General features: G+C 40.6%; 1 protein-coding gene across 4 annotated transcripts in view; it reads right to left on the bottom strand.

Annotated features, from left to right (window-relative positions):
* The window catches only part of adamtsl3 (ADAMTS-like 3), a 651,955-nt gene that overhangs the window by 279,608 nt on the left and 348,372 nt on the right, over positions 1-23,975 (bottom strand). For all 4 annotated transcript variants that reach the window (XM_072564789.1, XM_072564793.1, XM_072564791.1 and 1 more), the window contains one exon: positions 11,630-11,756. In XM_072564789.1, coding sequence (XP_072420890.1) covers positions 11,630-11,756 — 127 coding nt within the window. The remainder of the gene's footprint in view (positions 1-11,629; positions 11,757-23,975) is intronic.

Raw genomic sequence — 23,975 nt, 5'->3', positions numbered from 1 at the left:
ATCACTTTATTTGCTTAAATTTTGGAAAAAAACATAAATCTAGTTTTGTTTCCTACAATTTTGAACATGAAAAAATGTTGTCAAATTCTTATGGCTCCTGTTAGTTATTACCTTTGACATTAAGTGTTGAGGTTGCCATTGCTGTTTTCACTCATCATAGCACTTAGTGAGGCTGAGATTGTGCCAAGTTCCATACCAGGAGGATGGATACACATGGCACAATTCTATGGCAATGACATTTTGTTACACTACATCGTGAAAACAATGTAAAAAACTTTAGGGGTTTACATATCCAAAAATTCACTCTCAATGTGTTAAGATGTTTCAAAATTGTCAATTTTTGTATAATTAAAATGTATTAGAAATGAATCAAATTTCAATGCATGTTCAGATACACAGATTATAAATCATTTTATAAATGTCACTTAAACATAACACACTATATTTTCATCTTAACTGTTTGCTAAAGTAATATAACACTTGTCACTGAGCCAATTAATGCGAAGGTATAACAAAATTGCACTGGAAATTTAGAACAGCTTGAAAATCATTCTTGGGTTGGCATTTTTGGAACCAATGGTTCCTTACTTTTGATTGCTTTCTCGTGACTGTTTAAGTAGCATTTAGTATCGAAATTGTACAACCTGTCACCTCATACAGAGTGCACAAAGGATTGACATGACTATGATAAATGGGCAGAAGTAGACTCTGCAATCTATTTACAATTATATTAGACAATCTGTGGATAAAATGAAATGTCTGAATTATCACAAACACCAGGTAGTATTTAACAACCGGGCTCTTGTTAATCATCTGGACAGTTCCAGAAGTCAGAAAATCTATTGCAATGTTCCAGCAGGATTGCTTTAGGCTAAATTTCAGCCTGATGTGGCATAAGGAGTATTTTTAGTGATCTCATGAATGAAAAATGTTGATCTTTGTCAGGACTGAAAACAGTCTTGTGTCTTCCATGCCCTTGACAACTTTCATCACGGTTCCACAATGCATGGCTCATCTGTCCACCTGCACAATCAAATTGATTGGAACATTATGTCACCTGGCAGTCTTCACTTTTAGGCTACTTTTTAAAAATATATAAACAGCTCCAGTCACATCATATTTGGCTGGAAATAACACCACAGAATAACAGACACAAACACTTGCTAACTTGAAATTATTCTTCTCTCTCATTTTAGTAGAGGCAGGAAGCAGTTTTTGAACATTTGAAAAATGTTTCTCGGCATAACACGTCAAGTGTTTTATCTATTTTCTTCAGAACATAATTTCAAGACTTCAAAGTAGTCACTTGTGCATCTATGCGGTTTTGATATTTTCTAGTTCCAACTTAACTATAGTTCCCTTCTGAAGGCATCAGTATGTTGCTCGGTTCCAGGATTGCAGTATTTATCTGTGTGGCTGTACAGGACATTGGTTAGGCCACTGTTGGAATATTGCGTGCAATTCTGATCTCCCTCCTATCGGAAAGATGTTGTGAAACTTGAAAGGGTTCAGAAAAGATTTACAAAGATGTTGCCAGGGTTGGAGGATTTGAGCTTTAGGGAGACGCTGAACAGGCTGGGGCTGTTTTCCCTGGAGCGTCGGGGGCTGAGGAGCGACCTTATAGAGGTTTATAAAATCATGAGGAGCGTGGATAGGATAAATATTCAAAGTCTTTTCCCTGCGGTGGGAAGTCCAGAATTAGAGGGTGGGAGGTGAAAGATATAAAAGAGAACTAAGAGGCAACTTTTTCACTCAGACAGTGATGTGCATATGGAATGAGCTGCCAGAGGAAGTGGTGGAGGCTGGTACAAATGCAACATTTAAAAGACATCTGGATGGGTATATGAATAGGAAGGGTTTAGAGGGATATTGGCCGAGTGGTGGCAGGTGGGACTGGATTGGGGTGGGATATCTGGTCGGCATGGACGAGTTGGACCGAAGGGTCTGTTTCTGTGCTGTACATCTCTATGACTCTATGACTTTATGACTCTATGCACTTGCACCAGGAGGTCCTGGAGAAAGCTCGGAAGTAAACACCATGAGTTTGTCAACATTTCCTCTGCTGTCCCTGCAAAACTTGGAAACAACAGTACATTGTACCATTACTGCTGTCAACTGAACTAAAATCCAGTAACTCAGAATAGGAATCAAACCTGGGATCTGAGCTGAAAATGTGTTGCTGGAAAAGCACAGCAGGTCAGGCAGCATCCAAGGAACAGGAGAATCGACGTTTCGGGCATGAGCCCTTCTTCAGAACCTGGGATCTGACCAGTTTAGATAGTTCAACAACTTAACATATAAAACTGTTTAGTAATCTGTGTGAAACGCTGCTTTTTTCTCTATACCATAGAAGAAACCCATTGCAGTGGCTCAGTCAAAGATATGATAAAGAAAAATCAAATTTATTGGCCGCATTGGTCTCTGGAGGTGCAACAGAAAGAGCTGAAGTAAGAGATAACGTAGATCAAGCTCAATACATGTTTTGCCAAAAATAATGTCACGTTAACTTTAGGCAGGCTCTTGTGCTACAGTGGTAATGTCCCGACCTTTGGGTCAGAAGGCCAAGGTTCAAATCCCACTGCTCCAGAGGTGTGTCACAACACATCTGAACAGGTTGGGTAGAAATGCCTATAGCAACTTCAGAATGAGATTGTGAAAGAGGATAAATTTATTTCACACAATCATCAAGGAACAATTCAAAACAGATGATTAATATGTTTTACAGCCATGCACGAGTAAACACAAACAGGATCCAGAGGAGAGATGGGAGGGAGTGGTATCATAAAGTTGGGTTTTTCAGATCAGATATAGGGGTAATGGAACTGTTCAGGGCAAACTGGGTTTCACTCCAATGCACAGAATAAAGATCCTTGTGTGAGGTATGCTTGTGCTACTGTGTGGTTTGATCTGATTTCAGCAGGGAGTTCGGAAACAAGACATGGAAACTGTAAGGTGTTAGGTGGCGTCAGAATGAGAAGTGGTATAATGAAGTCTAAGTTATGTTTACATTGCATGTACGTCAATGCCTGTTGTAAGACTGATGAGCTGAAGATGCAGAAAGACAAATAGACATACAGCACAGTGGTGAGGACAGAGACAAGACACAAAGAAAATCATGTGATGGGTATGAAATATTCCTGGACACAAGGTGTTAGATAAGGTAGGAAAGGAAGGCGGAGAGGTGGCAGTGTTGATTAAGGATAATATTGTGGTGCTGAGAAAAGAGGATGTTCTTAAGGAATCAAGGATAGAACTTGTTTGATGGGAGTTAAAATACAAGGGATACCATTACAGTACTAGGTATATTCTATAGACCCAAGAGTGTGGTGCTGGAATAGAATAGCAGGTCAGGCAGCATCCGAGGAGCAGGAAAATCGATGCTTCAGGCAAAAGCCCTTTAGGAGTTTGCATGTTCTCCCTGTGTCTGCGTGCGTTTCCTCCGGGTGCTCTGGTTTCCTCCCACAAGCCAAAGATGTGCATTAGGTGAATTGGTTATGCTAAATTGTCCATAGCGTAAGGTGCGTTAGTCAGGGATCAATGTAGGGGAATGGGTCTGGTTGGGTTACTCTTTGGAGGGTCGGTGTAGACTTGTTGGGCCAAAGGGCCTGTTTCCACATTGTAGGGAATCTAACATAATAATAATCATCAAGAAGACAATCAACCGGTGGGAAAGATATAAAGAAGTAGGTTTGCAAGAAAGTTACAACAAGGTGACCAACTGTCTGGATTTTTTGGGACTGTCCTGGAATTTGTCTTCCTGTCCTGCCTCCTGGCTTCCCAGGTTGATATTTGTTCTGGAATATTCTGCCTGATCATGGTGGTATCTGCCCATATTCACTGTGCTGTCCAGTGGCTAGTGCAGAAAGCATGAGCAGACAGAAGGAGAAGGGAGCCGCACTGTGGCAGTGAATGGCACCAATCTGCTAGGTGGAGATAATTGCCCATATCAAGCGAATTTGGAGTGGGGGAGGAGGGTTCCAGTCTGACTCTACCTGGAAATGGTCTAGGGCGACAGTGGCAACAGTGGTACCCTTGCCCACTTGGGATGGGAGGTTGAGGGGGTGGGAGAAGAGTGTGGAGTGCTCCAGAAATTCTCCCAGGTGTGACACCAGTGCTCAAGCCCAAAGTGGCCCAAAACCTTCAATTCAAAGTCAAGTTGCCAGGTGTCTCTGGTTTGAATCCTAGGTGTGGGGGGGATCTGGTCCAACCAAGCCCAGGGAGATGTTTGACAGGCTTGAGGCAGAGGGAATGGGTGTGGAGGGGAAGATGCAGACTCAAGGAGGCTCAGAGGGTCAGGAAGGGTCTGGACAGGGAAACGGATACTCTGAAGGGAGTCAACAAGCAGGCTGGTTCTCTTCTGTCTGTACCCCTCATATCTTGGCAGCACTAATCTCGCCATTCCTCAAGCTACTCCTTCAGCAAAGCATCCCTCATTGTTTTGCTACAGAGTTTGCTACCCTGAAATACTGAGAGGTACAAAAACTGCAGACTACTTGCAATGATGGTACGTTTCAGAACATAGACTGGGATAGAGGGAGAAATGTTTCTGAACTGCATTCAGGAGAGTTTTCTTGATAAGCATGCTTCCAGTTCAATCGGGAAATAGACAATACTGGATCTGGTTCCAGGGAATGATGTGGGTCAAGTGCCATTAGGAGAAAATTTAGGAAAAAGTGATCATAATATCATATGTATTCGGTCAGCTAGGGGAAAGAAAACGTAATTCAGTATAATAACAATGAATCGACTAGCGATCAATTTCAGCTGGGTGCATGTAAAATGGAACCAAAGATTAGAAGGCAAAACCTCAATGGGATCATGGATAACCTTTACCGAAGAGACGGCTTGGGCACTGTTCCAAAGTGGAGTCACACCAGACACGAAACATTAACCTGGTTTGTCTCTTCACAAATGCTGCCAGACCCGAGTTTCTCCAGCACTTCCTGTTTATATTTGTCTACATCGCAGTTACTCATCCTCAAGTGACACAGATAAAATAAATAATGTCAGTGTTCACTGGAGTAAATCAAGCAGATCCTTACTATCAAGGAAGATACGCTTAAAAGGTCACAGCGAAAGAGGTGGAAGATGGACTAAAAATTGATAAAGAAGGTTATCAGAATGACTGCAGATGAGAAAAATTCATAAAACCACCAGGACGGGATGAGAAGCACCTCAGGATATCGAGAGAAGCAGGAGTAGAAATGACAGAGGCACTGATTGCAATGTTCCGATCCTCCTTACATACACATCCCTGTGCCAGAGGGTGGGAGAATTGCAAATATAGTAAATATATTTTTATTAACCAGCACCTATGGGACTTAGAATGTGTCAGATGAGTTAACTCAGCCACATTAGGGAAATTTAAACATGGATGATGATGGGGTAGTGTAGTGTAGAGGGAATACTTCACAGGTTGGCGCAACATTGAGGGCCAAAGGCCTGTTCTTCGCTGTATTGTTTTGATTAGATGAGATTAGATTCCCTACAGTATGGAAACAGGCCCTGCGGCCCAACAAGTCCAAACTGATCCTCCGCAGAGTAACCCACCCATATTTACCCCTGACTAATTTACCAAACACTATGGGTAATTTAGCATGGCCAGTTCACCTAACATGCACATCTTTGGACAATGAGAGGAAACTGGAGTACCCAGAGGAAACCAACGCAGACAAAGGGAGAATGTCTGTGTGAAGTTTGCACAGTCACCAGAGGCTGGAATCGAACCCGAGTCTCTGGCGCTGTGAGGCAGCAGTGCTAACCACTGAGCCGCCATGCCGCCAATGTTCTATGATCAAATATCCTGGAGACTAGATAGGAATGCATAATCACAGTAAACACTAAGTGAAGCTTTGAGACATCAACGTCCCTCAAAAATTCGAAGCAAAAACATCAACACATCTCCTAAAATCAATGCAAAAACACACAGTAATAGAAATGCAATGCAGGGGATACGCACATCACTATTATACTTTATTTATAGAATAAATACACAAATTGTGGTAGATTGCAGTATTTGAGGTACAGCAAACTTGGTTTTAACCAGCATCCTTCATAAACCGGCGAACATTATATATCTCGACGACCACGAAGTTTACTGTTCAATTGCGATCACCACTATGTCCAAGTAGTCAGTTGAGGGTGTAAGTGAGAAGGCTCTCTGCTAACAAGTTTTATTTAAGGCAAAGTTGCATGTTATTTAAATGAATTATGCTGTAAATATGGTTATAATAGTGATGTGTATACACACTGCATTACCTTTCTATTACTTATGTGTATTTTTACATTGATTATGTGGATCTCTTGCTCAGCTAGAATATCTGATCAACTGGATCACTCCTAGTCCCACAGGTGCTGAAAATAGTTTTTGTTGGTTTATGAAGAGTGCTTGCCAAAAACGTGCCAGTTAAAAAAAAAAGTTTGGTATTACACTCTTGTTTGAAAAAGTGTTTAAAGGAGCAACCCAGCAAATATGGGCCAGGCAAGACTTGCTAACTTGTCAGTTAAATTTGGCAAAGAAAGCTTGCAGAAATAATCAATCATTCAGGACAAAACTAACATGCACTTAGAGTCATAGAGATGTACAGCAAAGAAACAGACCCTTTGGTCCAACTCGAACAAATACAGATTCTTTAAGGAGAGTGAGCACGGATTTGTAAACAGTAAATAAAGTTTAACTAATCTGATTGATCCTTCTTCATGAGGCATCAAAGAGATTTGATGAGGGCAATATAGTTGATGATGCGCATATATACATCTAAAGATTTTGATAAAGTGCTTGTAACAGGCTTTCCAGAAATGCTAAACACATGGAACATAAAATAAAAGTGGCAGTATGGGTACAAAGTTGATCGGGTGACAAGAAACAAAATTATTAATGAATGTCTTTTTTCTCCCCAGACTGGAGGAAGATTTAAAGTGGAATTGATCAGAGTCAGGATTAGGACCACAACTTCTCTTTACTTACATTAATGGCCCAGACTTGGAGAGTTGTGCGCACTTCCAAAATCTGTCAATTACACAAACATTTGAATAATTGTGAGAGAGAGAGAGGTAATGGCAAATTTCAAGAAAACACTAGACTGGAATTTAATGCAGAGAAGTATGAAGGGAAGAAAAATGGGGAGGATAAAGGATACAAAGGGAATGCATGATCAGAGGTACCTGGAGGAGAGTACTCAAATCACTCAAGGTGGCAGTGGCAGGAAAGGTTGAGAAAGTAGTTAGCAAAGTATATGGCACAGTGGTTAGCGCTGCTACCTCACAGCGCCAGAGACCTGGGTTCAATTCCTGCCTCAGATGACTGACTGTGTGGAGTTTGCACATTCTCCCCGTGTCTGCGTGGGTTTCCTCTGGGTGCTCCGGTTTCCTCCCACAGTCCAAAGATGTGCAGGTCAGGTGAATTGGCCATGCTAAATTGTCCGTAGAGTTAGGTAAGGGGTAAATGTAGGGGTATGGGTGTTTTGCGCTTCGGTGGGTCGGTGTGGACTTGTTGGGCCGAAGGGCCTGTTTCCACACTGTAAAGTAATCTAATCTAATCTAAAACATAGGAGTCAAATAGACCATTAAAAATCCATTGAGTCTGCTGCACCATTCAATGAGATCATGGCTGCACTGATAATCCTCAATTCCACTTTGCTGCCTTTTCCCCATAATTTCCCCTCGATTCCCCTTACAGATTAAAAATCCATCTCAGCCTTGAATATACTTGATGACCCAGCCTCAACAGCTCTCTATGGTAAAGAACTACTCAAATTCACCAATCTTTGAGGGAAAAAAAAATCCTCCTCATCTCGGTCTTAAATCTGCAACTCCTTATTCTGCAAACAAAATACTAAGACCCAGAACACAAAAGCAAAGAACTAATGAAACGTTTCAAAAACCTTGGTTTGCCCACAGCTGGAGTACTGTATCCAGGTCTGGATATGGTACTTTAGGAATAATGTGAAGACTTCAGAGAAACTGTAGAAATTATTTGAGAAGAATACAATAGATTAGGAGGCTGATCTAATAGAGGTTTATAAAATCACGAGGGTAACGGATAGGGTGAATAGCAAAGATACTTTTTCCAGGGTAGGGGAGTCCAAAACTAGAGGGCATAGGTTTAATGTGAGAGGGGAAGGACTTAAAAGGGACCTGAGGGGCAACCTTTGACACACAGAGGGTGGTGCATATATCGAACAAGCTGCTAGAAGGTGGTGGTAGAGGCAGCTACAATTACAACATTTAAAAGGCATCTGGATGGGTATATGGATAGGAAGGTTTTCAAGTGAAATGGACCAAATGTTGGCAAATAGGACCAAATCAGTTATGGATATCTCGTCGGCATGGATGAGTTGGACCGAAGGTCTGTTTCTGTGCTGTACAACTCTATAAACCTATTAAAGAAAGTGGGGCTGTTCTCTTTACAGAATGTTAAATAGAGATTTGACGGAGGTGCTAAAAATCTTCAGGGTCTGGATGGAGCAGTTGAAGAGAGACCGTTCCCGTTAGTGAAAGGACTGAGAAACATGGGTCACCAACTTTACGTTATGCAGAGAACAATGAAAGGCAACATGAGGAATACGCTGGACAATATTAAGGTATTGTGTCCAAACGATTTGACACTAAATTCTCAGTCTGATCACTACCAAAGCATTAGTTCAGAATTTAAAACTTTCAAACTGACAAAAGTCTGATGCTGAACAGGAGCGACTGGAAATGGCTGTCTGGAAGTCTGCAATTGTAATGACACATACAGGGCCTGGACCTAATACTTAAGAAGTGCATTTCAAAGGGAAATTGGCACATATTATGGATAAATTTGTTAGAATTTTAAAGCTTATTTGTACTTGGCTTGCTGGATAAAACACCAGCTGTAAGGACTTTGAGATTCCCTTGTGCTAACTGCACTGTTTTCCATTCTTATTTGCTTCTAATATATTGTTACTATGCCAATCTGTTGACTTGTAATTTGTTTACTTTACAAACATTACTTTTGAGTTAGTACCACACTACAGTTTGTCTGAAGACTGGTTTGTAATATATTTTAAAGTAATTTCCCTGGTGCTGAACATTGACATTTGGGAGCTATACTGATTCTTACTTGGCTCAGGTGACTTTATGTTGACCTCTCTTCCTCCCTCTCTTCTCTTCTGTTATTTTCCTCTTATTTTTTTTTGTTTCCAAATTTTCCTCTTCTGCTTCTCTGTTTATTTGCCTCAAAGGGGATATTTAAAAATCCCTTACAGAGCTTTCAAGGTTGGCATCACTAATTGCCTACCTTTTTGAACCACAGCCATCTGTGTGGTGCTGGGACAACCACAGCATTGATAAATAAGGGGACTTCCAGCATTTTGACCCAGCAACAATGGAAGAATGGCAAATTATGTCCAAGCCAGGTTGGTATGTGACCTGAAGGGGAGCTGGAAGGTGGTGGTGTTTTCATATGTCTGCCGATAGTTAAGCTCATAGTTTTTAGATGTGCTATCAAAGGAGCTTTCACAAGTTGCTGCAGGGCATCTTGTGGATAGTGGAAATGCAGCCATTGGAGAAGACAGGCAATATTTAACATGGTTGATAGCGTGCCAGTGAAGGCCGGTCATCAACATCCTGGGAATCACTATTGACTATAGACATAGCTGCACCAGCAACATAAATAAAATGGCCACAAGAGCAGCTCAACACAAGATGTTCTCGTTGGTTAACTCAATTTCTAACTTCTGAAATATTTTCCATCACTCTTCCTGATGTCCTGATGAATGGCAAAGAAACCTCAAGTTTTTTTTTGTGTCTACAGAGCTAATGTATGTCAATTTGTCTTTTTTCTTTTCTTATCTGATAGACGCACAATATCTTTTCGAAGGAACTGATGAATAGGAAGGGACTCAGGCATGTCAAGGACAATGTAATTCACTCATCAATCATTTCACACAAACCTAATCATTCCCTGCTTTCCAGAGAGATATTAATACATACATAAAACCAATATCAGGAGCTGCTATCTTGCACTGCTTAATGTTACCAGCACTCAAAGCTGGTAGAATACTTGCCTGGATGAGTGCAACTCCAATCCTACTCAGGAGGCTCAACAGCATTAAGGAGAATACAGGGCTATCAAAGGCCACTCAAGATGATTAATCAATGGTATGCTTGCCAATGACAGACATGTCCCATTAAAAATATTTAATTATGTTTTCTTTATCTCCTTCTTCTTCTACTACTTACTTCAAAATTAAATCACCCATTCTCCCCTCCCAACCCTCCAATTCCTTCTTGCTACAATTTAGAGTGGGTAGCGAGAGGCCAGAGACAGTCTCACACCCCCATAAGGTTCACCTTCTTCTGTCTCTTTCCTACCCTTTGCTACATTCCTGCTTTCCTCAGAGTCTCCGTTTGAAAATTTGAAATAACTTTGTGGAGAAATCCATTTAGAGTGGAAAATAAAACTATCTGTACAATGTACTCTCAGCCACCTCTTTCTCTGTGCCTCAGAAATTGGAACCTTTCACAGATTAGGCAATGAGCTAACAGTTAGCCAAACAAAGGTGAGTGATAGCTGTCTTCACCTTAAACACTTACTAAAGTTAATAGAAGACAAAAAAAAACAGTACAGCAGGTATGTCATCAGAAAATTGTTCTCTTTCTCTTCGATATTTAATCATAATAAAAACAAACAGGCTGTGCGTGCATTTTGTCAAATCGATTCCAAGTGCAGGTTAAGAGTGCTTGAAAAGTGTGTTTGATGTCCTTTCCATTTAGTTCCAAATATAAAAATGCTCCAAAATATTTTGGCTTGAAAAATCATCAGAGGTAGTCCCATGCTCTCTCACTTCCCATACCCGTGTTCAAACAAACAAACAGGAGAGCCTTTAAGGCTAAGAAAAGCAGTCGCTCCCAGTATATGGAGTCACTCCAATCTTAAGAGTGTTGTAGGAATACCTCACTCCTTACACAGCTGACAACAATTTCCTAACTAGGATTGGGACACAACATTTTCAAGTCGCAGCCTTTTTCAGAGCAGTTGCACTGGACCCCAGCCATAACTTCAGCAGGAATGCTGTGGAAATTTTGTTCCACTGTTTAGTCATTTTACTGCGGACATTTGCTAAACACTGTTTGTGTATTATCTCATAAAATTGCAGGAGCTAACAAACTTTGAGCCACTGTTCCCCTTCCTCTTCCTCTACAGGGACTGACTTTTCCTGGTGTCCAGTTGAATGACAAAGAAACCTCAAGGTGTCTTGCATCTACAGAGATGATGCATGTCAATTCGTCTTTATCCTTTTCTTACCTTGTAGACACACAATAGCTTTTAGAAGGAACTGATGAGTAGGAAGGGATTCAGGGTGTCAAGGCCAATTCAATTGACTTGTCAATCACTTCACACAAACCTAATCATTCCCTCCTTCCCAGAGAGATGTTAACACATACAGAAAACCAATATTAGGACTTTCTATTTTACTGCTTAATGTTACCCCTGTTAGCACTCTTACCCAAGAGGCTTTTGGAGGGGGTTGCACACAAGCTGAAAGTGTACCAAAATAATTATCTTTAAAATAAATCTCATGTTAACTGTGTTACAGAATAAATGTTCTGCTCATACACAGGTGACTTAAAAATGTTAAACAATATAAAATAGGAGACGCACATTTTTCAGGAGACACGTGTGACTTGGACTGTCCTCGTACAAGTCTGCATGTTGAACCAGTGCCTGCACAAACTCCACAGTTGTCTTCCTTGGCTTTACTCCCAAGTTGCCGATCACAGCCCACCACCTGCCAACAACAACATCACAGTCAAGAGAAGGCTGAAGCCGACAGTACACAAGCTCAGGTTTCAGCAACTCTGTTTATTTTTATGTTACCCTTTACATTTCAAAGCTGGCCTCATTCTGTCACAGCGTAGCTCACGTTTTCTGACTCTTAATTTGTTTGGAATGTTTGAACTATGGTTTAATTTCTGGAGAATTTCACAGCATTACAAAAAAAGTCGAAGAATCTGTATCAAATATGTGAATTAAATCATTCTGCTGCATGGCCCTTCAAGTGTGTCTTCATCTTATATTCGGTTACACATAATCATGGTGTGGTGCAAGGCAAACCCAATTGCCAACTACTTGTAAGTCAGTTTTGATATGTGTGATTTCCAGCCCACCTCCAGGACCTGAGCTCATATGCTGGAGTGACGTTCCAGTGCAGTATTGAGGGAGTGCTGCACTGGCAGGGGTACCATTTACTTGGAACCATTTGTCTAACAAGCGACTAATTCAAAGCCCCACCTGCTTACTTAGGTGGATGTGGAAGATCCCATGGTTCTATTCAAGCTAGCAGGGAGTTTCCCCAGCACTCTTGTCTGCATTCCTCCCTCAACCAAAACCAGATGAGGTGGTTATTAGTCTCTGGCTTCGTGTAGCACAAATTGGCTGTAGCACTTGTGGACAGAACAATTTCAAAACGCAAAGTAACTCACCTGATGCAAATGAAACACTGACGCATACTGAGGATTTCATAGAGTGTCCTGTAAACATAAGTTTGTTCTTTATAAACTATACAGATTTAATAAAATAATGGAACGCTTTAAAGTTTTGTACAGTTCAGTAAAACACTAAGTGTCATGTATAAACCCGAAAATTACTCGTAGAGACATCACAGTCTGAGCACCGAGGGTGTTTGTATGAAATTCCTTTGATGGAGGCTCTAATTCATTTTCGTTTCCCACTACAGTGGGGGAAAGAATTTAATGCAAACATAATACCATAACATCACTTACTGCAATTTCCAGCTTTAGGTGTTAAGTGATAAGTATAACAACACTGCTCAGAGTAATTTACAAGCTATAAAAACATGGTTAACATTGCTGCTAAAACCAACAAAAGGGAAGAGAGAGAGATTCCAACAAGAGCATACTGTTACAGTTCAGGGTTTTGACAGAGACCTTATTCCTCATGTAAACAGCTTGAAAATAAATTCCAAAAGCTAACTGTCACTTACTAACATATGCATCATTTAAACACTTCTGTACTGAACTAGTACAACACTGGTCCAAAAGGAAACCTTTATAAAAATTACAAACTGCAGCAGCATTGTCAAAAGGTGCCATTTTGTCTGCCTGTCACAGTGAATGCACAAAAACCCTGTATCATTACTGGAAGAAGAGCTCCCCATTCAGTAATTCAACCATTCATTGATTTACTAGTGGTGGCATATCAATGCACGTACATTTGTTGCATTTTTGTCTCCACTCTGAATGCCTTTGAAGGAAATAAAATGGTCTTCAGCCTTTTTGGGAGGCTGTGATTGGATTTATTTACAACAAAACAGAAGTTTGGAAGAAAAAGCACAACACAAATTATTGAACAGAACAATAAATACATGGTCGCTGAGAATGAGTGGGTCAAGGTTGCTAAGTTGAGGAACTCCTGCAGTGATTGTCAGAATGATACATGATAACATTCTAGAAGCGTTGACCTACCTTTAACACATCAAGTTTTTTTTTGATTTGCATCCAAATAGCAAAACAATTACTGGTTACCACTCTGCTTTTTGTTCTGGATTGGAAGAACATATTTTTTTCCCCTCAGAGGTGAGTGTTGAGAAATGTTATTTCACCTTAACAAGTCTATCAGCATATAATTACCATTGTACAACCTCTTTCGCAATTTACCTATCAGTTTTGCAAATCTGTGGGCTGTACATCATTGGAGAGAAATAATAAATGCCGATGGCACAAAACTAGTTAAAAGATTAGCCTATATCCAGGGGAGGCATGATAAGAATCTGAAGCGGAAGTTAATTTGGAACATAAAATGCTGCTTTTTTTTGTCCTGTATAGCACTGACTGTATTATTTGCACTAAAAGCCATTGACTTACTATTACTGAGCATGGCCCTTACAGAGTGATTATAAATTGAATCTGTTTTTTTTTGTAATTTACTTGTAGGAAGCGGGCTTAGCTGGCTGGCCATCATTTGTTGACCATCCCTAGTTGTCTTGGAGAAGGAGAGCTGCCTTCTTGAACTGCTGCAGTCTATATGCTGTCAGCTGACCCACAATGCTCTTCAGGAGTTAATTTCAGGCATTTGACCCAGAAACACTGAACGAATAGTGATGTATTTTCAAGTCAATCAAGTTGATTAGTGGCTTGGATGGGAACTTGCAGGTGAATGCATTCCTATGAGTTTGCTGCCCTGAATGCGGTACACATTTCAAAGGTGCTGTCGAAGGAACTTTGGTGAATTTCTGCAGTGCATCTTGTAGATAGTACACACTGCTGCTACTGAGCGTCGGTGGTGTTGGAGGGAGTGGATGCTTCTGTATCTGGTGCCAATCAAGTGGTCTGCTTTGTCCTGATTGAAATTGAGTTTCTTGAGCAAGTGCGAAGTATTCCACTATACTCCTGACTTGTGCCTTGTAGATTTGAGGAGTCAGGAGGTGAGTTACTTACCACAGTATTCCAAGCCTCTGGTCTGCTCTTGTAGCCACTATCTTTACATGGTGATTCCATTTGAGTTTCTGGTCAATGATAAACCCAAGAATACTGATAGTGGGGGATTCAGTGATAGTAACACCATTGAATGTAAAAGACTAGTGATTAGATTATCTCTTCTTGGAGATGGACATAGCTTGGCATTTGTGTGGCACAAATTTACTTGCCCTTTGCCAGCTCAAGTCTGGATATTGTCCAGATCTTGTTGCATTTGAACGTGGAATGTTTCAGAATCTGAGGAGCTGTGAATAGTATTGAACAATATGGAATCATCAGCGAACATTCCCATTTGAAACCTTATGATGGAGGGAAGCAGCTGACGATGGTTGGGCCTAGGACATCATCTTGAGAAACTCCTGCAGAGATGTCCTGGAGCTGAGATAACTGACCTCGAGTAACCACAATCATATTATTATGTGCTAGGTTTGACTGCAAAAGCGAAGACTTTGCCCATAGATGGCAGTTTTGCTAGGTTCCTTGATGCCACACTATTTATAATGCTTCTTGGATCTGAAACTACTTTTGTCCTGTGACTTTTGTCTGGATTGTGAAATTTGACAGTTTCACATAATCAGGTTTTACTTCCCTTGAAGAACAGCTGTGCAATTAAAATAAAGCTATCTTATATTTTTCCAAAAAAAAGTTATCCTTCTCTCCCTCACTTTATTTCCCTTTCTTGAGCCTCTCTCACACGTGTAACAGCATTTTCCAAGCTGCAAGTAATCTGCGCAGATCGCCCATCAGTCTGACATGGATGGAATGCAAGACAGAACAGTAAAGGCAGAAAAAAGAACAGTAAATGTTCAATATTACTGCTAGATTTCTGGATCAAACTGAATATAAATTGGACAACACCAAATTGCAACTTCTATGTAACGTAGCTGAATATTTAAATAAATCAAAACACATTAAATTCAAGATAAAGGAATATTCTGACCATATTTTGAATGCACAATGCTAAAAGACTGAGGTACATATTCAAGTTTCATCTTCCTCTCTTACCACTGGACTTTCAAAAATAAACTTGGGTTGAAATTTATCTGCCCAGTGAAAGCAGTAAGAGTTTGATGTAGAATGCTTATGTGTGGATTGTTTGATTTTGTAGTTGTTTACATCCCTTCAGCTAATTCAGACACACTCAAGTGATCTTTAAAACACAGTTGAATACAGTAATCATCTTTATAATTAAGCACCACAGAAACTTTTGTTATAATGTTGACATATATTAAAGGTGGTGTGGTTTTAGGAAGGCAGAACGTCATAAATACAAGTTAGATGTTGTGCCTTTAAGACTAGAAGGCATGACTGCTCTACACTCTTGAAATGAATAGTGAGCTCATTGAAGGGATCCACTGCAAATTATAACGCTGAACTCTTTGACTGTCAGGTCAATTGAGAAAAATGGAGGCAAGTGAGGCAAAACTGGTACTTTATATTTGCTGAACGACATCACAGGAGGCAAGATACTTAGTGAGCTGCAGCAATATATGCTGTGGTCATACATGCTGCAGATTATATATACAGCAGCCATTAATGGGAAGGATGTACATTAACAGACCGTCAATGAAACTGATCAAGAAAACCACTACTTTGTAAATACTGATGTCATCCCTATGTTTCACTGTGGCAGTACTGAACCTGGCAACTAAGCATTCAAATATATACCTGGGCAGCAGTGATGTGGTGTTAATCTCTGACAAATATTCTGGTAGTTGATAGAATTTAAATTCAATTAGTAAAATCTGTAATATAAGGCTGGCTTCAGTGATGGTGACCAGACAACTATCATTGTTCATTTAAAACCCATCTGGCTCACAAACATGCTTTAGAAAAAGGAATCTGCCATCCTTAGCTGATCTGGCCGATATGTGACTCCAGACCCTAAGCAATGTGGTTGACTCTTAACTGCCCTCTGAAAAGTCTGAGCAAGCTACACACTTTCAAGGGTAATCGGGGATGGCAGCAAACGATGGACTTGCCAGCAATACTCACACTCCATGCAAGAAGGAAAAGAGATAAACTCTTTATGTGCATTGTGTTGTTAGCAATAAGGGAGTAGTCACAACTTACTCAATCTCAGTCTTGCTCTTGCAATTCTGGTATTGATACTAAACCAGTTAAATTTCTACTAACTGCATCATGGCAACCAACTTGCTCATGGCGGAGGATTCAGCAATGTTGGCCTTGTCGCGGACTGAAGAGCTAATGTGGCTTTGTCTTGATGGAGGCAAACACCTCTTAGTATGGTGCAAGTATTACTCGATGCTGTCAACAAGTCTGAATTTGTTCATTTTTACTGTAGGTTGACATGCACTATCTTAAAGGAATTGCAAATGGAGATGAACACTGGCCTCACAAACACATAGTTCCATTTCATTTTCCCTAATGATGGAGGTTCATTATTGGAACAGCAAAGAACGGATGAGCGAAGGCTCCTTAGTTGAGGAACTCTTACTGTGATGGCTGAGGCTGCAGTGATTAAATTCTGACAAACACAACAGCCTCCAACTTCTTTTTCAGTAGAGTTAACAGTAGTGATTAGACGGGTCTTCTTTTGAACCTTGTTGATGTCAGCTTTGTACATCTTCCATCAGTTCACACCTACACCAGAGTGTTAAACATATATACCACACTGTTAAACATATATACCACACTGAGTGATGATTCAGCGCAGAACTTGGGACATGTTACTTTTGCTCTTTGAGGAGACATTTTTTCTTCACCCAGAGAGTGGTGAGCATATGGAGTTCTGTTACAGAAAGGCCAAAACATTGAATGCTTTCAAGGAGTTAGATATTGTTCTTAGGATTAAAAGGATAAAAGGCAGAAAATAGGAACAGGGCACTGAGTCACATGATTAGTCATGATCATATTGAATCATGGAGCAGACTGGAAGGGCCAAAGGGCCTACTCCTGCCAATATTTTTTACATTTCTTATTCAGTCATGGGATGTGACTTCATTGTCTAGGCTGGTGTTTATTCTTCAATGATCTCAGCGCTTTGGTTTTTGTCCCGTCGTGTCGGTCTCACCATGGATCAGCTTTCTTTGAGACCAGGAGCCTTTAAATGGACTCTGATAAACTTTGCCGCATATTTACTTAATTTTATAACTTATGATTTTACAGTGACTTCAGTCATTATAGGCGCCATAGTAGGGTGATCTAGAACACTTTCATATGACAATAAATTCTAATTCAAGATAGTTGAAAGCAGTAGCTGTGAACTGCTGCAGTCCTTGGGTGTATGGACACTCAGTGCTGTTGGGTAGGGAGCTCCAGGATTTTGGCCCAATGACAGTGAAAGAGCAGGGATGTTGATCCAAGTCAGCATGGAGTGTAGCTTGAAGCGAAGACTGGAGGTCATGGTGTCCCCTTGCATCTGCTTTCCTTAACCTCCTAGTGATTGAGAGCTTGGAAAGTACTGTTGAAGGATCCTTGTTAAGTTATTACAGTGCATCTTGTCGACAATACACAGTCCAGTCAACTGTGCTGTTGCAGAAAGTTATACTTCAAAGTTATGACACCACAAGGTCCCACATGCCCTCTCAGGTAGATGTAAAATATCCCTTAGCAGTACAAAGAGCAGAGCTTGTGTGTCCTGGCCAATATGTGCCTCCCAACAAATACGTAACTCCACGATCTGTTCATTTATTTTGGATCAAGAATAGCTGTTCTCATTTTCCTTTTGGCATTCTGGTTTTGTGTCATGTCTGGTTTAAAGTGGTGACGAGGTAATTAGTTGAGTTATCCTGACAGAACCCAAACTGAGTATCAATAAGCAGGTTATTGGTGGTTAATGTCACTGGAAGACTCATCCAACTATTTGGTTGATGCTGATTCAGCCCCTCAAGCCAGTTTCACCATTCAGCTGGATCATAGCAAATTCATACCTTAAATTTATTCCATCAACTTTGCTCCATATCCTTAGCCAACATAAAAATATTGATCTCAAACTTGAACAATTCAGTCAAGAGCATCCAGAGCTCTTTTGTGTGCGTGTGTTTCAGATTTTCACTGTCTTAGTTGACTTCACTATAAAATGATGTTGCTGTAATTTTTAAATTGTAATTTCCTGTTTTGGATTCTCCAATCAGGGGAAATTGTTGTTGTGTGTCCATTATTTATCATTCAAACAACTCAATTAGATCACCCCACAATCTTCCAAAAATAGTGAGGATAAAAGCCAAGTTTATGACACCCTTTAAGTCCTGGTATAATTTTGCAAAATTGTTTGGTTCGGTGACTCCACCAAGGACAGTCGATGTTTTCTATTGGAGATTGACTGCCCACATCTAAAAGCATAACTCCAGATGGAGTCTGGTCAAAGCAACGTACAATTAAAACATTATTTCCCCAGTTTGAAGTGTCTCTGTTACAGTCCATAAAATAATTTATTATTCAAACACAGTAGGAGTAAAGAGGCAGCCATTTGGCCTGTCACATTGTTCCACCATAACCTTGGCTGATTCTTCCCATACCCCCCTTCAAAATCCAAATCATTATCTCTTTCTTGAAACATTCAGCGACTTGACATCCACAGCCTTCTGTGGTAGAGAATTCCAGATTCACGACTGTGATTCTTCAACACAGTCCTAAATGATCTACCCCATATCTGAGATAGTGACCCCTGGTTCTGGATGCCTCAATCAGGGAAAGCATCAACCCTGCACCTAATCTGTCTAATACCATTAACATTTTTTATGCTTCAATCACTCCCCTCTCATTCTTCGACACACAGGCCCAGTCGAACCAAAGTCTCCTCAAAGGACTGATCTCTCGTATCAGTCTGATGAACCTCTGCTGCACTCCCTTTACAGCAAGTAGGACGACATTTATTGAATTGAATTTATTGTCATGTGTACCGAGGCACAGTGAAAAGCTTTGTCTTGTGAGCAATACAGGCAGATCACGTAGTTAGATAGCATAGATAAATAAATAACAGGGAAACAGCAGCAAAAGCCAAAACACAGGTACCAGCGAATGCTAAGATTTGAGAGCCCATTCAGTATTAGATTAGATTACTTACAGTGTGGAAACAGGCCCTTCAGCCCAACAAGTCCACACCGACCCTCCGAAGAGCAATCCACCCAGACCTATTCCCCTATATTTACTCCTTCACCTAAGACTACAGGCAATTTAGCATGGCCAATTCACCTAACCTGCACATTTTTGGACTGTGGGAGGAAACCAGAGCACCTGGAGGAAACCCACACAGACACGGGGAGAATGTGCAAACTCCACACAGACAGTTGCCAGAGGCAGGAATTGAAACCGGCTCTCTGACACTGTGAGGCAGCAGTGCTAACCACTGTGCCATCGTGCCACCCGTATTCTAACAACAGTAGGGTAAGTAACTGTTTTGAAACCAGCTGGTACATGTGTTCAGGCTTCTGTACATTTAGGTAGGAAGACCAGAACTGCATGCACTATTCCAGGTGTAGTCTCCCCAAGGTCTTGTAGAACTGTACTAAGACATCTGTACTTCTGGACTCAAATCTTCTTGTAAAGAAGACTAATACACCTCTTGCTGCATCTGCCTATCTACTTTCATTGACTGGTGTACAAGGACAACTGATCCTTTTGTACATCCACACTTCCCAATATATTACCACTTAAACAATCATCGTCTCTTTTTTTTTACACTGAAGCATATAACTTCGCATTTAGCCTTGTTGCACTGCATTTGCCCACACGCTTAACTTGCCTACATCACCCTGAAGCCTCTGTGCATCTTCCTCTTAATTCTTAATCTCATCAGCAAACTTTGAAATGTTGCATTTGGTTCCCTCATCCACGTCATTTATAACATATACTGTGGCTAGCTGGACCCAAGCCCTGATCCTTGTGGTACACCCTAGTTTGTCACTTGAAAGAAATATCCATTTATTTCCTACTTTTACTCTGTCAACCAATTTTCACTCTGTACCAACATAGTAAGCCCTATCCAACATGCTTTACCTTTTCTCACTGACCTCTTGAGGTCTCTTATCAAAAAGCTGTGTGAAAATCTAAATACAAAACATCCACTGGCTCTCTTTCATCTATTCTACTAGTTATATCTTCAAGAAACTCCAGTAGATTTGTTAATCGTGGTTGCCTTACATAAACCCTCGCTGGCATTGTCTTATCCCATTAATGCTTTCTAAATATTCTGGTACCACATATTTTATAATGGACACAAGCACTTTCCTCACCATGTTAGGTTAACTGATCTGTAATTAACTATCTTTTCACCTCCTCGCTTTTAACATTAGTGGGGTTGTATTTTTCACCCTCCAATCTGTAGGAACTGTTCCAAAGTCCATAGAACAGCACACTGTGAATGACAATTGCTCTTTGTGAAAAATGGCACCTCTCATAACGTGTATTTAGCAAAAATACTGAATACTAAAACTATGATCAATTCAAACAGAATAGTTACAAAATTAATTGCAGGTTTTGAAAAGGAAGATTTGTTTCAATCAAGAAAAGCTAGAATAACAATAACATAGAAATTTGTGACAATGCTGTGGCATTAAAAGGTTATTTTGTCCAATTTTGTTTACAGAGACGTTTTAAGACAATCTGAGCTATCCAATTGGCAAGCCAGTAACATAACAACTTGAGGGGCCTTGGGATTTCTTTTTAAAAAAAAGGTTGGAAGAATAGAAGCAGCCTTGATGGGTGTGGCCATCTTTCACAGACCAAAGGTTTAGTTTTAAGCTGTTGGAGTCTCAACAGGGCAGAAGCTGCTGTGGTTTTAAAGAAGCAGAAACTATCTTTTCCCTCTCTTAGTTTCAGCTAGAAGCTGGGGTTTTCTCTGCTGCTGGGTTATCTATGAGACAAATATATTTTTCTGAATTGGCCTTTTTGCCAAATGGTGAGTTTATGGGAAGTCACTGTATTGGAAGTTACTTCATTGCTATTCTGTTAGATTTTCCAACAGAGTTAAGTTCTTCTTTCTACTGTTGTATTTTAACTATAGTGTTCAAATAAACTATATTTTACTTAATTTTGAGTCATTTGACCAGTCGAATTGCATCTGGAGCACAGGCCATTCCATTTGCCTTTAAAATAAGAAAACATTAAAGTCTAGGCTACCTTCTTAAAATATTTGGGGGGGGGGGGGGGGGGGGAGATCTGGGCCATAATAAACTTTTAAATAATGAGACAAGGCAATAAACAAGTTATTTAGCCTTTGTCACTTAAAGGATTTCACAGAATCTCAAAGTTATGGTACAGAGGATGGCTAGTTGGCTCAATGTGTTTATACGAACATTTTCTAAGGAGTGATTCACCAAAAGTCATTCCTGTGCCTTCTCCACATAACCCTGCACATTCTTCTTTCTCAAATAATTATCTAAGACCCTACTGAATCTTTCAACTGAACCTCTATGAGAGCCTTATCATGGACCTTAACCACCTGAAAACAATTCTCCTTATATCTTTTAATAATTAATTTACATTTGTGCCTTTCATGCGTTTTTCTCCCTGTTGAGTCTGTCTAGATCCACAGCCAATTCCAGACACCCACCACACTCTGCATAAAAAAAAGCTTCTGCAATCTACGCTTAAATTTAAATTCTATGAAATTCCTCAACACTGGAATCTCATGAACCTCTTCTGCATTCTCTCCAACACCTTCACATTCTTCCTAAAGGGAGTGCCCTGAACAGGATCCAATATTCCCGCTGAACCTGGACTATATTTCTCTCCCTTTGGTTGGAAAAGCAATTAAATAACCTATCACAACCAGTTTAACTTTATGCCCTTTAATGATTAATTTTATAACTTAATGATCAAAATATTAGGCCTACTACAACTTTAGTCAGTTGAGGAGTGTTCCTAATGTGATTGTTAAGTATATCCAAAATAATTTGAGCAATTGCACTATTAAAATAGGGGAGACAGGAATTTGATTAAATATTCCTACAATAAATGGATTGGCATCGGTCTATCGCAGGAAACAATGGACTACGTACAAGGAGAATGAAGATTAGAGTGCTGCTGGAAAAGCACGGGTCAGGCAGCATCCGAGGAGCAGGAAAATCAACATTTCAGGCAGGACCCCTTCATCAGGAATTTCCTGATAAAGGGCTCCTGCCCGAAACATCAATGGGTGAGCCCATGGGTGTGCCGTTGATTTGTTCATATATTTGGTTGTTGAATGTGAAGTGTGTTGTGAGGCACAGGTCCAGTAGTTTGAGTATGCAGTCTTTGTTGATAGGTTCCCTGTCTTGTTGTCTGTTCTGCATGTCCAACAGGTTGGCTATTGTTTCTCTGGCTAGGGTTTTGTCGATAGAGGTGAACAGTGCCGTTACATCGAATGAGACCATAGTTTCTTCCTTGTCTATGTGTATATTTCTGATGATGTCCAAGAATTCCTGTGTTGACTGTGTTGACCCAATACACCGGCCACTGCAGTGGACAGCTGGAACTGACAACCGGAAGCAGCAGATACAAATCACTATAAATGGCGGAGGAAACATCACAGAAGTGCTTCACAGGAGGCTCCCAAGCACTGAGGATGTCACCTAGACAGGGGACGAAACGTCTGCAACACAAATTCCCAGCTCGGTGAACAGAACCACAACAACAAGCACCCGAGCTACAAATCTTAAATTAAACTATGTTTTTCCAAATAGTCATAAATCCTATTGCTTAGAATCCTTTCCAGTATCTTGCTTACCATAGATGTAAGACTGACTGGTCTGTAATTCCTAGGGACTTCCCTCTTCCCTTTCCTTGAACAAAGGAACATTTGCCTCCCTCCAATCATTCGGTACTACTTCCATGGAGAATGACGATGCGAAGATCATCACCAGAGGCGCAGCAACCTCAATCCTTGCTTCCTGTAGAAACCTTGATGCTTCTATCTATCTTGATGCTTCCCAGAATTTCCAGCACATCTACTTCCTTAATATCAATTTATTCAAGCCTATTAACCTTGCTCACTGTGTTCTCACTATTAACAAGGTCCCTCTCTCGTGAATGCTGAAGCAAAAACTCATTTCAGGCCTCCCCTACCTCTTCAGACTCCAAGCACAAGTCCTTCTGACCTCTGTTTTTGTCACACCCTTTCCTGACTGCTCACCACTCCAAACACCAGTCAGCAGAATAGACTTCCTGAGCAGTGACTCTGATCCCAGACAACGTGAGCTCTCACTTGCAAACATCTTTGTATCACAGCTATATTTCATCTGTTTGTCATCTGCTGAGAGCAAACTCCCCATGGAGCATATGTTTGAGGATGCGGCGATCATCATCATCACGTGGCTCAAGTAACTCAGCCAACAGAATCACTGCCAACTCAAGGGGGTAAATGGGCTGTAGGCCCCTGCACATTGGTGTGACTTCCAAATTCAGCCCCAGATAATGCCCAATATTCATCTGAGACAGCAGAGGTGGAAGTTGCTCAGCATTTTCTTTTGGTTTGTATAAGCGGTTTCGCTACTGTAATGAAGGGTGCTGAGATCACAAGCCTGGTACAGATGAAGCTCTGTGTTTCTTGCTGTTTGTCTGCTGTCAAC

Source organism: Chiloscyllium punctatum, chromosome 48, assembly GCF_047496795.1.
Source record: "Chiloscyllium punctatum isolate Juve2018m chromosome 48, sChiPun1.3, whole genome shotgun sequence".
NCBI classification, from domain to species: Eukaryota; Metazoa; Chordata; class Chondrichthyes; order Orectolobiformes; family Hemiscylliidae; genus Chiloscyllium; species Chiloscyllium punctatum.
Note: the sequence above shows the minus strand (reverse complement) of the source record. Positions and strands in the feature narration are given on the sequence as shown.